Raw genomic sequence first — 19,071 nt, forward strand, 5'->3', positions numbered from 1 at the left:
TATATATAATAACACTAGGTGAGTTCATTAGACTGATAAACAATACAAAATAATAAAGTATTTCACTGTTTGAAATGCTGGAAACAGCCTTTGCTTCTGGCAGAAATTAAATGGAAATGATGAGCACAGTTTTTGTTCAACTTGTAATTAGACGCTGGTTTATGATGATATTCCTGTCATGACCTAATGGTGCAAAAATAACATGCTTTAGCAAATGTCACAACTGATACATATGATGAGTAACTGCCAATGAGGGTAACGACGCAGAAAGCGCGATAATGGAGAGCTTGTTACCAATTTCATGCACTTGTGGGGAATTTGTGAATTAAGGGAAATCAATTGATTAAAATGAACTTTTCGAAATACCTTGTGAGAGGCAATTAATCTTCAGTGAGAGCACAGCACTGGGCATGCAATTCAAAGATAAGCTATCACCCACTTATTGAAATAGTTTCTAATTTATTCATGCTAATCAGTGTCATTCAGCCTCGGCATCTTGCTTGTGATACAACACAACTCCTCTGCACGGGCCACTCTGCTTTCAGTCTCAAGGAGGATCGCCGCTTTTTCAATTAGCTGCGTGGCTACAGAGTCTCTTTGATAAGAGAGGCCGAGCATGAAGCTTATTTCAAATAGTTTATTGTCAAAATGAAACACTGAAACTGTCAAAGGGCACGCTGCTTTCCAACAACGAAATATCAGCCGGTGACCAGAAGATGGTTGCTATGGGAGATCCTCAGTGCATCTCAGCTCATGTCAGGAAAGAGAGTGTCTGTCTCTCTCTCTTTCCCCACTCCCTGTGTGTGTGTGTGTGTGTGTGTGTGAAATGGATGATCTGATGTGAGGACACAAAGCTCTGTCTCCATCTGTCACTGGGCCTTGATGCAGTGTTAAAAGGTCAAAGTTCAAACTTTAGAGCCCAGATCGTGATTAATGGGGAGAGAGCATTTGGCAGCGAGCACACACTCACTACACACAGTCAAAGGACAGAAGCTCAGCGTGGATCTGCCTTATACTGAATAGTCAGGCCTTAGTTTGCAGTAATATTTATGCATGTGTGGGAGTTCAAACAGACTCAAGTCTTTTAATGTCAGGTTCACGTGTTATTCATCTAAATTCAAGGTTAAAACATAAAATCCCAAACTCCCTTGATGAATTTAATCATAGTCCAACTCAGTTGAATAAAAGGGCATTTTGTGTCTTTAGCAGAGACAATCTCAAACATTACATCTCTTAAATGATAATCCATATAAATATTAACTCGCCTCTGCATTTTCATAAATGTAATTTCATTGAAAATCCACAGTTGCTGCTGGGAAGTCAAAAGTGTGGAAATGTGGAAAGACTTTTCGGGAACAAAAACTGTCAATGATCATACTTGTCAAATTGCCCTTGATAGTTACGATGAGTTTCATTGAACATTTTCTGGAGGAAGTATTATCATCTGAGCAATGTGAAATCCCCCCTTTGTTCATCCACATGACTTTGGAATATTGACATTATCTCTGATCCAGTCATCTGGTAGAAAAGCAGATGGATTTTCAGGGAGTGGCGACGTGTCTGGAAACAAAGACGTGGAACGAGGGTCTAAACACACTCAGCATCTTTTCTGCCACACTCTCTCTTCCTCCATCTCTTTCAGTAAAGAATTTTTTTTTTCTCCCAGTGGTGAGTCATATAAGTCCATTTTAACTAGCTCTGGCTGACAAACAATTCAAGTTTCAAGTGCTGAAGAGGATTAATGATTATTCCCACAGTGTGTGTTTGCATGTGAAAGTGAATGTGTGTGGTATTTGCCTCTCTGTGCGCACACAAAAACCCTGGAGGTATGCGCAAGCAGCAGGGGCTGTTGTCCATGTGTGACAGCTGCCACATTCATTCTCTGACGGTGGCCACTATTGACTGGTTTGCTTCACGATCCGCCCGTGGGCTGCTGGGAGAGGTTTGGGACCAAACAACACGCTGGTGATGCGGGGCAACTCGTGGCCACAGAGGGCTTCGGAAAGGCCAGAGTCATGAATATTCAATAAATTGCTCATTATTGAAAACCCTGAGCTTGTACTTTGCAGAATACAGATGTCAATTGCTGCTGTTTTGTTTACACCAGAGTTGTTCAAATAACGGTGCTCGTAAAAACACCAGGAACTCTGATTCTAGTTAATAAGATAGTCTGCCTTCTCCAATTTGCCTTTTTAGGTTTTTGATAATACATCCCCTGTACACCGCTTTGAGTCTGTTAATAATGACGACCGCTGGTTTCCCTGGTACAGCTACGAGTCCAGGAAGCAGACTCTTTAATTGCACTTTGGGCACCAGATGAATTTTCCGGGATCAGACGGGCGGGCGGCACCCCACTGCTAGTGGTCAGTCTGCATTCAGGGTGATGTATGCAACAGTGCTGTAGGGCCGAAGAGCACAGCCTGTGATATTTATCTGCCCAATTAAGGCCAGTGTATCTCTGAGAAGTCTGGCAATGCCTCACCCCCCAGCAAATCTGTTTCACAGCCATCCCGCTGTTGACGAAGGTTGTATTGTATGATAAATATTGCCTAGAGAACCGGCCGTGCTTGGATCCACACAGAAGTGAGAGAGCCAATGTCTCTATTGTGATTTACACCTCTGACAACCAACTGTTTAACACCACCAAAAGCCATGGGCTAACACCAGTGGTTGATGAGTATTCAGAATTTAGATCGTTCACACACTCAGCTTGTCTGCCTCATCCATCAGGAGCTTGCCAGAGTCGCCTACGTGCTCAGAATTCAACTGAAATCATCTTACAGATTATTGCGTTTTCTCTTCACATCACCCTTTTAAGAGAAAGCTGGTGTTCAGCTGACCTGAACGTTACCAAAAGTAACACAAAGACACTTTTATTAATATACTTTAAAAACTGTGAGAGGGTGTAGATGATTGATACTAGCAGATATAACTTAAGGGTGAACCTCATTTTGAATCTGACATGACATTGAATATATCACTTTTACTTTTAATAATCTACAATTATTTTCATTATTCATTTATAATCTCCTTGATGATCTATGTCCGACACAGTTTCCTTTCGTGTCACAGACAGTCCTGGCAGTAATAACAAAGCAAAAATGTTGTGCACTATGTTCAGATTTCCTTTAAAAAGTTGTCTTTTCTTGATTCAAGTACTGGTTGTATTTGTGTTTTATTTTTATTTATAGATTTATAATAAAGGTTATGGTTTAATCAACCTATGTTTATGTATATAATAATATATTGTAATTGTAATCTAATATCTATATTGTAATCTAATATCTTATCCGCATCAGCCATCAATTATCATGTGTAACCAGAATGGAGGCTGGATCCAGTGAGGACTTCTGTCAATCAACAGTAAAGATCAACTGATTAAGTGTTTCAGCTTTGATTTGGATAACAACTGGTTCAGAATGCTCCAGTTTGTTTGTGGTTTTCCAGCATTGGAAAGTGTTGAATGGGAAATCTCCACAGGGAGGGTTGAGTTTGAATTGAAAAAAGAACGCTAGAACTTATTTGAAGTCACTGGTGATTGAGACTTGATATTGCGGTTGAAGAAGAAAGAGCAGGCGCAGTGAATATTCCATTAGTCTGGTTTCAAACCTCTGGATTGTTGGACTAACCAGCTTTGATTTAATCGGTTCAAATACACCCGCTGTTTGGCTCAATAACAGCAATTTTCCTGCTAGGAAAAACAGCATCCTGGTCATTTGAAGCTTCATAAGTAGAGACAAGAACATGCTAGCACCAGAGTAATGGTGATTTAAGACCCAGTTGTACAGCTGAAAAGAAAAGGAGAGAGATAACATGGCTTGAATTGGCACATTTCTGCAATCATCTGAAAACAGCTAACATGAGCAAAATGTGACATTATATATATTTATGTCAAAATTAATGTTTTACAGCATTACGATTTATTTATTTTTCCAAATTGCTAGAAGAAAACTGTGCATGCTGACACCTTACAGTCACATTAATATTAAAGACTGTTATTCACAGTCTTTAATATTTAATAATCACTATTATTTAGATTTAGATTTTCTGAGTGTGTCATTCTTGAACAACTTGCGATGTTTCACTAAATAATAAGGAAACATTGAGCAGCATTAAAGGTTAATCTGTTCAGTCCCTTAATCTAAAGCTTTCCACAAATACAGACCTGTAGAAAATATTTTGGAAAAGGATAATTAAAGTGGTTCAGCCTCCAACAAAAATCTCAGCGAGTAATCAACATTTTCTGCTTTGAAAGAAACACATTACCATAATCTGAGGATGGTTTTGATGTACAATTGTAAACATACATTTCAAAATACAAAGAATGGAAACATGACTTTGTTATTCACTGCGAGTAAAGTAGTTCCAGAATCATCATGCTGAGAGCAATCAAGCTTTCCATGAGATTAGGAGAAAAACTTTTGACAATTTGGGTATGCTGGTTAAAGCAAGTGAGGTGGAATAAATGTGGAAAGTAAGAATGTGAATTCAACCTTTATGTTGAGCTTTTCTTTCAACCAATGAAGAACATCTAGTGTCTAGATATAAAATGCCTAAGTTACTTACCACCTATGTTGTAGCTATTCCCTCTCCAGAGAAGATACGTGAGAGCTGATTGTCTGACCTTTGTCCTTACTCATTTTAATTAACTAAAGCTAATATCAGCTATTTCTGTGATGAGGAGTCACATTACTGCACACACAACCACCTTCGCACACCGGTGTGTGCGTGTGAGGACTCACATATATTAGGCTGGATGTGCATACATAATGGAGTACAGAAAAAATGTAAGATAGAGATTCACAAACTCACAGCCACGCACACACACACACACACACACACACACACTCACATATGGCAACGATTAGTTGCTAACTAAATGTCAGGGGCCATAATGGCAAATCTGTTCCTTTAGACACACTCATATTCTCTCATACCTTCTCCCTTCATTATCAATGGATAAATTGTGTGAATTCATTATTATTCCACAGTTATTTTCCTAAAGTAGCAGCTTCACTGGTGCAGTCACAGCTTCTTTACTTTAAACTATAAACTTCAGTTATATCACACAACAATTATAAAGCTTACTGAGCTATTTTATCTCCACTTATGAATATTCATTTTTAGGTGGAAAACGAATTAAACAATATTACAATAAAATTTGAGCAGAGATTGCTTTAACACAGGCTTGTATATGTATGTATATAATTCTATCACATACACTCATACTTGAAAATACAACGCAATATTAAGCGTAGTAAGAGCTATAACATTTTGTAAAATACAATCTCAATAACTTCAATCTCCCAGAAATTCCCTTCTTTCCCTATAAGCTTAACTCAACAAATTTATATGAAGGAAAATCCAACGTTTTTTCGGCAGAGTTGCAATTTTGATCAACGTCATGGGGACCTGTTGTTTCTGTACTTTACGTGCAACACACATCCATTGATGGTAAACAGCAAAATGTTCACCCTGCCCTCGGTGTGACATGCATGTGCTTTGTATGCCCACTGTGCACCCACACTACATCCTGATGCCTAACTGTGTTTTCTATTTATTAAAAAAAATCCAGACATAAATTATGTTTCCTACAAGACATATTCTTTCAGTTTAGTTGTGTATCAATCTAATTACTGGGAGAGAGACAATGATGAGATCCCTCCGTTGAGCATTTCAGTCTTTAGTAACACTTCTATTCAATCTTTTTTGAGTGAAAAGGCTGTATTTTCTAATTACTTTCAAAACAAATCATATAATCAGTTTACGCTCCCGGATGCAGAGCTTCTCATTAAGCATATGCAACAGTATATCGTTTTTAGAATAAGCTTCACTTCATCCAGCTGTAACATTAGAATACTGCTGTTTCTAATGTGTTTCTAGCAATATTACAAAAATACGAGATATGCAATCATTCAACAATCTGAAAGAAGTGCTTCTACATCTAGTACTTTAATTACACATGGCTGTGTAATGTGTGATCTTCTGAATGTGGTACTTTTGCTGAGTGCTATTGCTAATGGTGTTTGAGTGAAAGAGTTTATTGCTTCTTCCAACGCTCCTTACACGTGAATTGAAATCAACCAGGATGGTCGGCCAGTCACTGCAAGAGCACTTAAAATGCATGAACTGCAGATGTGTTACATAAGAACAGAAGAAAGTGCTGCGTAAAAACTCAGATAAAAAGCTACGTCTGTGTAAATAAATAAAGTCGGCTATGAGCGTGTGCCCTTATGTTACTTAAATGTCTGCGCAGCTAGAATGATTTCAATTGTTCATTTATATAACACTAATAGGCTATCATAGACAACTGCCAAGCTAATAACAGTACACATTTTCATCTCAAGGTCATTTACTACAGCTACTGACAAAATGTCCTCAATGTAATAAAGTGAACCGAACATTTAACTGTTCAATCCACTTGATACCGAGTTTACGCGGGAAATTGTTTGACCAATACGTCCACACGGTGAAATCTATTTTTAACTCAATAAAGAGCTAAGTAGAGCAAGACTGCAATTATGCATAAATGTTATGGTATTGAAACAGCGAATCCTCCTGTGGAATCCACACCAGTAAACAAGAGAGACAAGTCATACAGAAGGTGTTGATTGATTCGTTAAAGCGTATTTGATAGGTCTGTTTTTTCGCACTGAAATCTATTTTAAAGGCAACCGGCAATTAATGAGGGCGAGGGAATCACGGCAAATTAAGAATAAACTGCATTTTGCCGGGCTTTTTGTTCGGTACCCTGTAATTACACTCTATCTCTGTCCTGATATCAAAGAGACGAGCGACAACCTAGAGGTTTATAGCTTCATTTCACTTTCAACACTCTTCATCAGACTTACTCACTCACATGGGCGACGACTTCTCACTGTGAATCCGCTCAGATCCATATTAATGTCTGAAGCAGTTTCATCTCATGCGAATTATGCCACATATTTTTGAAAACGTTCCCCCTGTGAAGTAGTGCATCACTGTGGCATGTGGTGGAGCTTGTTTGATGGAAGAATGGAGGAAAACTGATTCATACTACAATATATCAATCAAATTCCTCTTAATTAATTTTTTAGCTCTACATCTCGATATGCAGTTTTTTGATTTTCAATGATTATGACTGGAAACACATTGGCAAAGCACATATCCCTTCACCCATCTGGTGAAGGGAAGTTTGCCTCTTCCCCTCCCTCCTCTCTCTGACAAGATATTCTTAGATGAGAGGTGCTGTGCATATTTAATACATTATCACATCTACCATCTTAATTAACAGAGAGGGAGGAAAAGAGTGGCGACTAAGGGGGAGGGTAGTCATGTGATGTGGTAAAAAGGGCAGTTTGGTCCTGATACCAATCTCTCATTCCTCTGAATGCTACATCAGATAACGGACAGGATAGACTGTAAATAGGTCAGCGCATGGACGTGGGGATGAGGATGTGCGGACGGGGTCCAGCCGTACTGTGTAGCCGCAGCAGCTAATGGTCAGGGTTCAGGTTGTCACTGATGTCACTGGTATTCTGCTTTACTCCATAATCAGTGTTCAGCCACAGGGCAGAGCCAGTTCAGTTTAATCTTGTTAAGTCGAGTGTTTAAAGGACGGGTTTACCTGCTCAGGAGATACCTGTGCCAAATGTACCTGCAGGAAAACATGCACCCTTTTAGTAATTCAGCAAATCCAGATGACCCTGACGATTAGTTCTTTTGGCAGAGATTATGTGAGAGACCCATTTGGGCACTGGTACATCTTTGTGCTTGTGTGTTGTGATAAACACTTGTACTGGTGTGATGCTGCAGCAACGCTAAGCAACAGCCATTTCTGTAATATAACTTGAATTCCATTTTGTCAACACTGCAGAGAACATACACAAGTTATTTTTCACCATCAGCATTTGGATCAAGAACAGAAAGCAAAAACAGAGGCTGTGCCCTTTACTTAAATTCCACAGTTTCTCGTACTTCTCATGGGCTCTGTTTAAAGGCAATGACGCAATGAGGATAGAGGCACATATGCAGAGGTCTAATTTGTTGAGGTGACACAAGGTCTCTGTGGGAGGATGAATGTCACACAGATGATTTTGAGAGATGAGGGAGCAGTAACAACCACATTTCACCCCCGTCACATGAATCACGGCATGTGATTCATGTGTGTGAAGTGGAGATCTCTGTTTCTATTAAAAACATTATAAAATGGATGGGTATCTCATAGGGCTGCTCGATTAATCGAAATTTAATCGTGATTATGATTATGGGGTCAAACGATCTCCATCTACTATAATCAAGTTGAAACGGTTTTGAATTTTTTTTTTGAAAGATACCCTAGTTTCACGGAGGAATAAGACATGCAGCCGTCCTCAGTGTTTACCGGAACCGGAAGTGATTAAAAAAATAAAAGCATAGACTTCAGAATAAGGGTACATATTAAAAATCGTTTGAATTATTGGGATTTTGATATTGTACATAATAATCGTTATTATGAATTTTTCCATAATCGAGCAGCCCTAGTATCTCAGATTGCAAGGTAAGAGTTTAACAAAAGAGAAGAAACTGGACAAAAAACGACTCTTCATTGACCATTAATTAATTCTAGGAATTTATGTACAAGAGTTAAAAAAATAATGGCATTACAAAAAATACAAGCCAACTGGATTTTTACAGGACAGTGACGATGCTAATATTGGGATGTAAAAATGTCCACTACCTAATAACTAAATTATTAATTAAATTATGAATAAAAAAACACAATCATATACATAGAAATAAAGACAAAATATATATAATTGTAATTTGAAGATAAATGCTTAAAAATAAAAGTTTTCATATCAGTGCATATCGGCAAACACCAAAGCTGGTACCACCATGTCTGTGAAAAGCTCATGTCGGCCAATGTTTAATGGATCTCTTATAAATTGTCATTCTTTTATTCTGCTCACACCCCAAAACTGTAATGACGTGACCAAATACAAGAAAGTCACCCAGCATTGCAGGCAGAGACATGCAGATAAATCTCAGATAAACATAATTGCTTGGTGGATAAGCCGGTCAAGGACCCTTCAATGCACCTGTAATGAGTTGAGACCATTGCATATTTTCATACATACACAGTAATACCCTCTTCCCCAGATTTCCCGTTACTCCTCATGGTGTACCCAGTCTAGCAAAGCAAAACTGCCAAAAAATCCAGTGCCATGAAATCCTTTTACTTCAACTGTAACATCCCTGTTGCAGCATTAATAAATGTTGTATGCTTGGACTGAAAAGCCCAGATTAAAGAGTTTCTTTCTGAGCAAGTCTTCCCTTCTCCTCTCCGCAGATGAAAAAACCGCATGCTCCCAGAAGCCTCAGCAACATGACAGAGCTGCTCCCCTGCTACATTTCATCTGTAAAGAAATCCCTGTTCTCCATGAGTGGGCTTAAGCATGTGTACACAACTACGGCACAGTGACAGGTAATGATTCATAACGCACAGAGTTTGAAAAAGCAAATCAACAAACGTACAAGATGGTGTAAATTTATATGGATTCGCCATAACAGCACACAAACGTTACAGTCCAACATTAAAATAAATGAAATGATAGCAAAATGTTGAACTACCTTGAATGCCCTGACAGGAACATGGCCGTGGGCATTTATCAGCCTGAGTGAGTCATCTGCTTTTCAACATGCTTCCTGCCTGCAGTTTACACTCGGATACACTGCTCTGGTTAAACGGCTGGAGACCCAATTGCCTGATGACTCAGCAATAGCGGATTTAGATAATATAACGAATCTTACCGAGCACCTGATCTAAAAGTAACAAGTACAATGCACATTTAAAAAAACGTTTTCTCAGCCAGACAGTTTTTCAGTTTCGTCCAGCGTCATCCCAACTGAAGAGATGCTGACCATGTATCTGTCTGTTGACACCTTGAGATATGTTTGTTTTCTTGTATCACTGTCCAGTTGTTCATTGGTTTCATTGGTTGTAAATGTGTTATGAAATTGAAGTTACTTAATGAACTGCTACTTCTATAACCTATATTTACCTTAATATTGTCGTATGACGTTTATGACAACAGTAATGCTACGCAGACATTCTTAAATTCAAATGAAGCTGCACCACACAGTCACACATGTCAGTCCCCGAAATATGACTGAACAACCAAATGTAAAGGACCCTTTCTTGGTCCATGTTTCATCCCTCCACCAAGTTTTATGGAAATCTGTTTAGGAGTGTTTGTGTTTCTCTGCTAACAAACAAAGCAACCAGCAAGAAACTAAATGGACAGGGGTTAAAACAGCATCTTCCATTTGATAACTGTAAAATAACAATTGGTAAGCAGGGGTTAAAATGTTGCCAGACCTCAGCCACTAGGTCACATCCATCAGGAATTCTGGGCAGTGCAAAGCGTATTATACGGCTGACAGCTGGCACATTAGCCTTGGTTTGATTGTGGCCATATGGCCAGTGGTGAGGAGCTGCCATGACCCGATAAACCCCTGGTAAGATTCCCATTACAGAATGTTCTTCAGAAAGCCAACATCTACTAAACATGATAGTCCTGCAATGACTATTAATGGCTGGCAAGCAGCTGACTAAGGTTGATCACAGGTATATTTTGAGGCATGGTGCACCTGTGATATGTCGCTGAGGTAGAGGAAAAGTGTCTGCCTGCTGTCAGTGTGACTGTCATGTGGAACTCAACCACTCCACAGTTCACTCACTTCCAGTATGCCAAGTAAAACAGGATAGAGTTCCAGTTTTTTAGTGGACATACAAGTGAACATTTTGACACTTGGACCAAAGTGGACATGGAAACGGCTTCATATGGCCGGTCCTGTTGAATAAGTCATACAAGGGGTTTCTTGGTATGTCACCTGGACTCACAGGTACATCTAAATTTCACCATTTAGGCTTTTCAGGATTTTATTTAACTCAATGGGATCGGTCTGACTTATTTCTCTCCTTATATCTAAACTCATGGTATCAACCAATACAACATATTGATCCGATACGAGTGATTTTTTTTCTCAAATCTAAAATCTGTCCTTGTTCTTAACCTCATACTTTTGCATGCAATGTTTGAAATTGACTTTGTGACCAAGAGGTAGGGAACTATTCTATATAGACAAGCCTCGACTTCGACTAAGTTTCTTTTGTCATGAGGATTTTTTTACCCCCAAATATCACTATTGGCAACCGACCCCAAAATCCACATTTGGTCAAGCTACTATAATTCAATGTCATAATCTGGCACACCTCCAAATACAGCACCTTATTATTCATTGACTCACTCATAATGAAACAGGTTTGTTACACGTTGGGGCCATTTTCAAAGAGACGGAAGTGAGTTACACTGTTATCAGCACAATAACACACAACCACGTAAACAGACAAAACCGTTTGAAAGGCACAGCAGCACCATACACCCACTCACTCGTATAACTACGGAGCAGGAAGATTGATGTTGACATGTGATAGCCAGCAGCTTTGAAAATGTCAAATAACAAAATGAGCTGAGGGCGCACTGCTTTCTGGGTTATTGCTCATGTTGTGCTATTTGATAGTGTTTTCTTAACAGGTACCAACACGCGAGACGGTTTGTTTTGACTATTGTGTTCATCCCAGATGAAATCTGCACCCTCAAAGGATGACAGTTTACAGAACACTGTCCACACTGTTTGTGAATTGTTGTGACTTTTTTGTTTTCTTTAAACAAGCCCTAGTGTAGTTGCACCAAAACAACTTATATGAGCACAAAAAACTGAAGGTATACTTACACCAGAAAAACAATAATTTTTTTCTAAGCTCTCTCCATATGTCATTGTAAGCAACGCCAGCTGGAGAGCTGTTTTTACTTGCACATTTCATATATCACAGCTAACACCTCTACAACTGAGTGCTTCTGACCCTTAGCTCTTCTATTAATACGACACTGTGTATATTCCAACATTATGTTCCAGTGAAAATTAATCATAACCTTGGTTTGGCTTGAAAACAATTCATCTGTTTCCTGCTTGAGGCAACATCAGTGAGATCAGTAGACAATTAATGAAGGCAATTGTGTAATAAATACTGACATTAAAAACAGAAGCTAAGTAACAGTCATTTCTATCGACAGTTTGTCTGATAACATTCACGTTAATAGTCCCACCTGAACATACTCAGAGTGGACCATACACTCAGCAGCCTATTGAAGAAATATAACATGGCATTTAGAAGATGGGTTTTGACTCGGAAGGATTTCCTGTTTGGCTGCTTACCTACAGTCTGAGACATCAGCATACAAACAGCCAACACCTCAATTATGCCCAACGTTAGATAAGGATATATATTGAGCCTTCTTGTCACTGTTTAAAAACAACCGATTTTGCCTGTTGGCTGTGTCAATTACATTGATTGAAATGGATGCATCTTTTTTCATATGTAAAAGCAGCATAAATGAGCCTTCAGGATACTCCTGTAAATTAGCTCTGTGTGACCTTGTCCGACACTCAAAACGTGTCCTTATCTGGACCACGCTTCGAGAACTGTACTTTCATTTTAGGTTATAGGCAGAAATTTAAAGTCTTAACAGCGGTTAACTAGAGTAGTAGTAGCACTGTGCATATATCATGTCAATGAAATGAGAAATACAGCTTACAGTTCTGAGCATCACATCTTATTTTGTAAACTGCTCTGACTAAACCCAGGCAGGCTTGATTAAAGCTATATAGTCTGCCTGCAGTCATTCAAACCAGCAGTCTGCTGCTTTGTGTTTCATAGCCTGTAGGCACAAAAAAAGTACCTTACAAAGTCCCTTTACCTCCACTGAAGGCATTTCTTTACTGAAGAGACTTTATCTTATTTTTTTTTCACAAGGTAAACAGTCTCGAGCTCTTGTTGTTATTCACAATAAAAGAGAGCGTAGACTTTTCTACAGCACAGATGGTGCCAGAAACACCTGTGACCATGAGGTACACGGGCCACACAAGAATACTGTCGCATTTGTTATGGACATTTGTTGCGCTAAATGATCCTTGTAATGACTAACAAACATGATGTTATGAATAAAAGCAGGGGAGGGCAAAAGATACGGAAAAATAAGCAGTAATTATTCTTTTAAAATTCAACCGATGAATCATATGCAGGCACAAGTGGAAGCCATAAAAAGCTAATGGAAAGGGAGTAAGTCCTGACAGTTAATTTAAGGACTTACACATGCATGTAGAAAAGAGCAAGGATTACCAACACTCACCTTTTACAATGAGGTTGAGGAGCTTTGGCCGTGGGTTGCGCTCACTCTGAATAGAGCATGTGTACTGGCCGTCGTCAGTTACATCCACTCTCTGTATTTGAAGGCTGTACTCATGTTTGTCGCCCACACTGGACACGATGGACACTCGTGGGTCCACAGACCACTTGTCATTCCCTGCAAATATGATGCTTGAGCGGTTCAGCCAGGCTCCTTTAGAGATTCCATCCAACAAGTAGCACCTAGAATGGCAGGAGAGACCTTGGTTAGATCTGGAGAAAAGGTTGTTGTCTGAATAAAAAAAAAAAATTAATATAATTCTTCATGTGGAGTCTAAACATTTTTGTATCTGCATCTAAGGCAGCTGTGATGTGGCTATCAGGTATATGTGTGTCTCCTTTGGGTTTTATTACAAAGTTTAAGAACGTACAGTGGAGTTAGTGGATTTTCAAGTTAAATATGCTCTGAAAAAACAATGGATCCATCAAACCAAAGTTGCAAATAGAAGAAACACAGCATAGGTTCCTCCAGGCTGAATGAAAAAATATGGTAAAAACTACTTTTTTGGTCGACTTTTTTTTTATTTCCTTTGTACCTCACATTTACCATTTGTATCTACAAATAGCTTTTCCATGTGATCATTAATGCCTTAATTCATGCATGAACTTTCAGTCAAGGCATCAATAATCACACAACCCAGTAGTGATGATTCACGTTTGGCCATTATTGGAGGGCAACACAATTTTCTTTTGTAAGATAACTTTATGTACGTTCAAATGGTCAATAAATTGTGTATGATGAGGCTATGGTCACCCGCTGTTCGGCTCATCATTCCAGCAGTGTTGGGATTAAAGAAATCATGTCATATTGTGTGACAAATACTGTAATAATGAGCAGGAAGAGAGGCAATCAAGTTGGCTCTGAAGCTGCGGTCGACACGCCATGCAGACAGCCAGCACCAGTAGAAGAGCCACCGAGGAAATCAGTTTGGCACTAACCACAAAGCTCTTTACCCTCAATGCCAAGAAAGTGTCTGTCAGGAAGGCTGGTTGAGGACAATGGCACAGCCCAGACCGGTCTCCCTAGGAGAAGGTACTGCCATTGAGGACTTATAACAAATAAGTGGCCAACAATGTGTTTAGTGGATAGTAATAAAACCACAAGTGAGAAGTCTTGGTACTTTGGAAGGTCCACATAGCGCTGTCAGTTATTTAGCCCATTGATGACCTGAGCCCCGGTGTTCCTGGCCCTAAGGCAAGATTTACTGAAGGAGCCTAAAGACAGGTTTCCCTCCTTTTCTGTTTTTGTCAACAAAATGTAAAAGTACTTAAATAAATAATATAAGGGCAAAGGTTACTTGTCTTTATTTCTAAACATTGGTGAATCTAGAGAATTAAAGGGCAGAGTGGGCCAGTTTGAGGCCTTAACATTAATGCAACCAAGTGCCACACACAACCACTGATGTGATCAACTTGTCCACAATTTGCTGTATATTTTTTCATTAAAGCTTTGCAAAGCAATTTAACCAAACAAACATGTTTACCATTGTAGTTGCTATTGATTTTTTTCTATTTTGTCACCAAAAATGGGCCTTTCAGGATCAAACATTCGATCCACGTAGGATTAAAAGGGTCTTTTAAGAAGTTTATCCTTCAGATTACATCGAGTCCGAATACATGGCACTTACAATGTACTTCAGTTGAGATGAGGTTCCAGGAATTCTCAAACAAACATGTAGCATCTCTGCGGTCTGTTGATTATTAGTTTATTCAAAACACTCATACTGCTGTTATCTGTGAAGAAGGAAGCTACAAACTTTTAGAAGCCACCTTCCAAGGGTAAATATTGGCTGAAGTTGCACTTTGGCAAAGCACCAGAAGTATGGCTGTAAGGATACTTTGGCCTGCCTGGATCTTTACTCAGACTCTTGACATTTTTCTTCATCTTGATCTTGAACCGGTGCATGATGTTCTTTCACTGTTTTTGCAGTTTGCTTATCACCGCTGAGTGTCTTTGCAATCTCGCTCCTGAAATGATTATTGTTATCTCACTGTCTTTGTAATCTCACACCATGGTGCCATACCGATGCCTGTATTTATAAACCTCCTCACAAAGCCATGTGTCACAACAGGCCGACTTCATATTGGCGAACTCTCTCAGGTGTTGTTTGCTTTCTTTGCTGCTGTCGAATAAGAAGTGCAAGGGTACTGATCATCACAAGTCTGGCGAGTATCTGACGTGGGTTTATGCAGCAGTGAGGCCAAGTCACTGAATGTAATATGATACAATTTAATTGAGAGCAGCAGACTCAGTATTGTATAGTAAACAGTATTGAGATGAAATTGCAGTGATCGTTAGTTGCCTAAATCTTCCTGAGGATACATCCCCAATAGATTTAACTAAACTTTTGATACACTTTGGTGTTGAGTCTGGTGTCGAGTTTCGAACTGATCCAAGCGCTCCATCTACGAGTCAGGTAAATCAAAATCTCTTTTGTAATAATTTCTTAAGCTGATTGTTTTTACCAGTCAAAGGTGTGTATTAAATGAGAACGACAGCAAAGTGGAGTTGTCTGCCAGATCATACTGTCTGCTGCCACATTGCTATTGTTTGTTCCCGCACTCATAATAGCACCTAACATCTAGAATGGCCTTTGCTTTAATCAGGTCCCTTCTCTCCAGTATCCCACCACGATACAAACTCTTCATACAAAGCTCAGGTAATTGCTCCACACACTTTGCAGCTTAGAGACCTAAAACAGGTTCTAATTGATACTTTTATTTATCCCTGCTTATGACAAGAGAGTGTGAGGTACCAGACTCATTACAAGCTTTTATTTGTTTTAAGATTTTCGCTCAGAAATAACAAGAGTTCATTCAAACCCCAGTGATTATGCACAATTTTCAAAAAAAGGAAGTGATAAGCTGGTGTTTCGAGCACCTCACATCATTGGAGAATGATGACAAACCACTAATTACAGTGTGGCAGCTGGTAAGAGAAGCAGATTGCAATCCATTCAAGCTCTTTGATCAGATGCCATAATTAACACTGGGCATCATTCTGACCCAGATTGGCTTTATCACTGCTTTCTGGGTTCCTCAACTGCAAATAATCTTCCTGGCACCAACTCAATTAATGTCCTCTTATAAAAGTATTTCAATCTCTCACAGTCTAGCAGTTGACAACATTCAGCCCTTCTTTCTTTACATTTGGCTGGAAAAAATGTATATAATTAGAGATATGTTGTTATGTACCAGTTATATAAGAACCGCACAGGATGTTTAAACCTTAAGCCATTCAGACCCCATGTCAGCTGACTTCTATCTGTTGTTTGTCCTAACTCTTTAAAAGAGAAACAGGTCGACGTCATGCATCACAACCTACATATTCTCTCCTAAGAAAACAGCAGATCAAATGTTCTCTTTTTGGTCCATTTTTATAAAAAGCCATTTGTTAAATAAGACCCTCCCTTTTACCGCTCTACATTTAAAACCAATTGTTTTTAATTACATATAACCTTGAGTGGTAAACAGCCGAAAACTGAATAACAGTTAAGTCTTTAAAATATCAATTAAAAAGTTCATCAAATTACCATTGACTATTAAGTGGCAGTACTGTAATCAATTGTGTTTTGTTCTGTACAAACTCTCAAATAATACATTAACTGTAGTAATAGATTTTAAATATTGATTAAAGAAATCATTGAAACATTTGCTAATTTGTTTTGTCTTGATCAAAGACTCAATTAATCTACTAATTCCAGTATCTTTCTTGAAATTGCTAACAAACAAATATATATTTACTAGTTCTAAGCAACTAGAATTGCAAAGGCGGGATCCTTCTCAGTTCAACGTATTCCAGGAATCATTCCGTGCAAGTGACAAAGCTAATGAGTTAGTTATGCGAGTTACTGGGCTGCAGTGAGTGTTCAAAGTAGCTAACGAAGATGGTAAGGGATGCCTTCCATTTCTACAGGGTCCTCTGAAGGATGAGGTATCGAAATTGCTACATAGCCAAAGACAAAGAATACCACAAGGTGCCTCTCATTGTTGTATAAGAAAGGTAAAAGAAAAATCTGATTTCAATCACATCTTGTCTTAAACATATGATCATTCAAAATGACAAACACTCAACAACACAAATCTATCAAAACTGTCAAGAGTGCATCACTACAGACACTTTGAATGACACTTAATCACTGAAGTGCAAATGAAACTTCGAACAATGAGGAGACCATCTGGCATATTTCGCTCATCAGTCCGTTTTAAACTGAAGCCAGTCACAATATCAGTGGTGCACTGCATCACTGTAGTGGAACATCTGCTTAAAGACAATGCTTTTGTGTTTCTGCTAATAGCGGCAGCCACTTAACCCGCATGAATAAAATAAGTGTTTTCAAGAGCATAATGTGAGCGTGTGATACAGCCATAAAAATGCATGAGCAGAACCCTTAAATTATGAAGTCAGGGACAGTTTAATTCCATTTTATCCGCTTCACACGTGAAAGAGAGAGATGCTGTGATGACTGTACCTGCACTGTTTGTATTACAACCTTACAACTCACAGCCTTCAACAGAGCTCAGCTGTGAATGAATCTTTAAATGAGAAAATGCATTTCACACTAACAGACTGGATGTTGATGCACAGACATGGTGTGAAAGACCTTTCTGCTGTGAAGTCAAATAGTTCACAATCAAAAACTGGTAAGGATCTTCTTAAGTTACTTCTTAATTGTGAGGAGTTGCTGCTTTAAGATGTTATTCATAACCAAACTGAATATCTTCTATATTTGGGATTCTTAACAAATGGTAAATTATGTACATTTTCTATAAATATAACAAAAACATGCACATCATGAATATTGATAATTTGAGCATACAGTTTTCCACACATGCCCAATCAATCCATCATATTTTCTCTTTGTAGTGGAGTTGGTCTCTTTTTCTGTGAGCGTATAGGTGTGGGTTTGTTGCTGCAGGTTGGGTATTTCAGGGGTGTGGTGCTGAGTTGTTGCAGCGATTGAGGGAGAATGAGGACACACTGTTGTGATGTGAAACCAAGGTACAGAGCACAAGGCTCTTAATCCCTAAAATAATCCTGTCAACTGTGGCCAGTGGGACACATCTGAAGCCTGCTAACTATAATCCACACAGACCCAATGCTGAAACCAACACCTAACAACACAGACACAGAACTGTATAAAAACCCTCTCAAAGCCATTAGAAAATTCTAAATCTCTCTTCAAGTGAGGAGACTTTGAGGTAATTTATCGGAATTGACAGTGAGATGGAGTCTTCGACTGAGGAAGCAGCAAAGATTGTCAGACCTCTGACTCCATATAAAAATCAATGCCAACCCTCTCTTGTTACCACAGTACTTACGACAACAAACCCCGTACAGCATCACCTTGTCCCCTCCAGCTCCGGGTCCCCTTAAGGTGCACTTTCCCTCCACCCTGCCTCTGCAAACAAATGTTACTGGGCACAGAAGGCTCTGGTTGAATGGTTTTGACTTGTTTCACATGCGGAAAGCAGCTGAGTCAAAGCAGTCCTACATATGTAACTAAGACCAAGTGATGGCTCATGTGTGAGCAGTGGACGCCGGGCTATGTTTGCTCTTTAGATTCTTTTTTCTGTCCCTCACATATGCAGTATTTCAAAAGCTGCTTAATTTACGTCATCACTAATCTTCTCACTGAGTGAATTCAACTTCAACCAAATAAAAATGAATGCAACTAAGAAGTTAGTGGTTGAATGAAGGTTAAGTGCCACAATTCTGAGTCAAGAGAGTAGCAATTACTGAAGTATAATGGGTCGATGTCTTACTACTTCCGACAATTCCTCCTGATAAACATTTGAAT

General features: G+C 39.0%; 1 protein-coding gene across 2 annotated transcripts in view; it reads right to left on the reverse strand.

Annotated features, from left to right (window-relative positions):
* Positions 1-19,071, reverse strand: part of negr1 (neuronal growth regulator 1) — a 124,531-nt gene that overhangs the window by 74,548 nt on the left and 30,912 nt on the right. For both annotated transcript variants that reach the window (XM_062395596.1, XM_062395595.1), the window contains exon 2: positions 13,215-13,453. In XM_062395596.1, coding sequence (XP_062251580.1) covers positions 13,215-13,453 — 239 coding nt within the window. The remainder of the gene's footprint in view (positions 1-13,214; positions 13,454-19,071) is intronic.

Source organism: Platichthys flesus, chromosome 9 (genome assembly GCF_949316205.1).
Source record: "Platichthys flesus chromosome 9, fPlaFle2.1, whole genome shotgun sequence".
Classification (NCBI taxonomy): Eukaryota; Metazoa; Chordata; class Actinopteri; order Pleuronectiformes; family Pleuronectidae; genus Platichthys; species Platichthys flesus.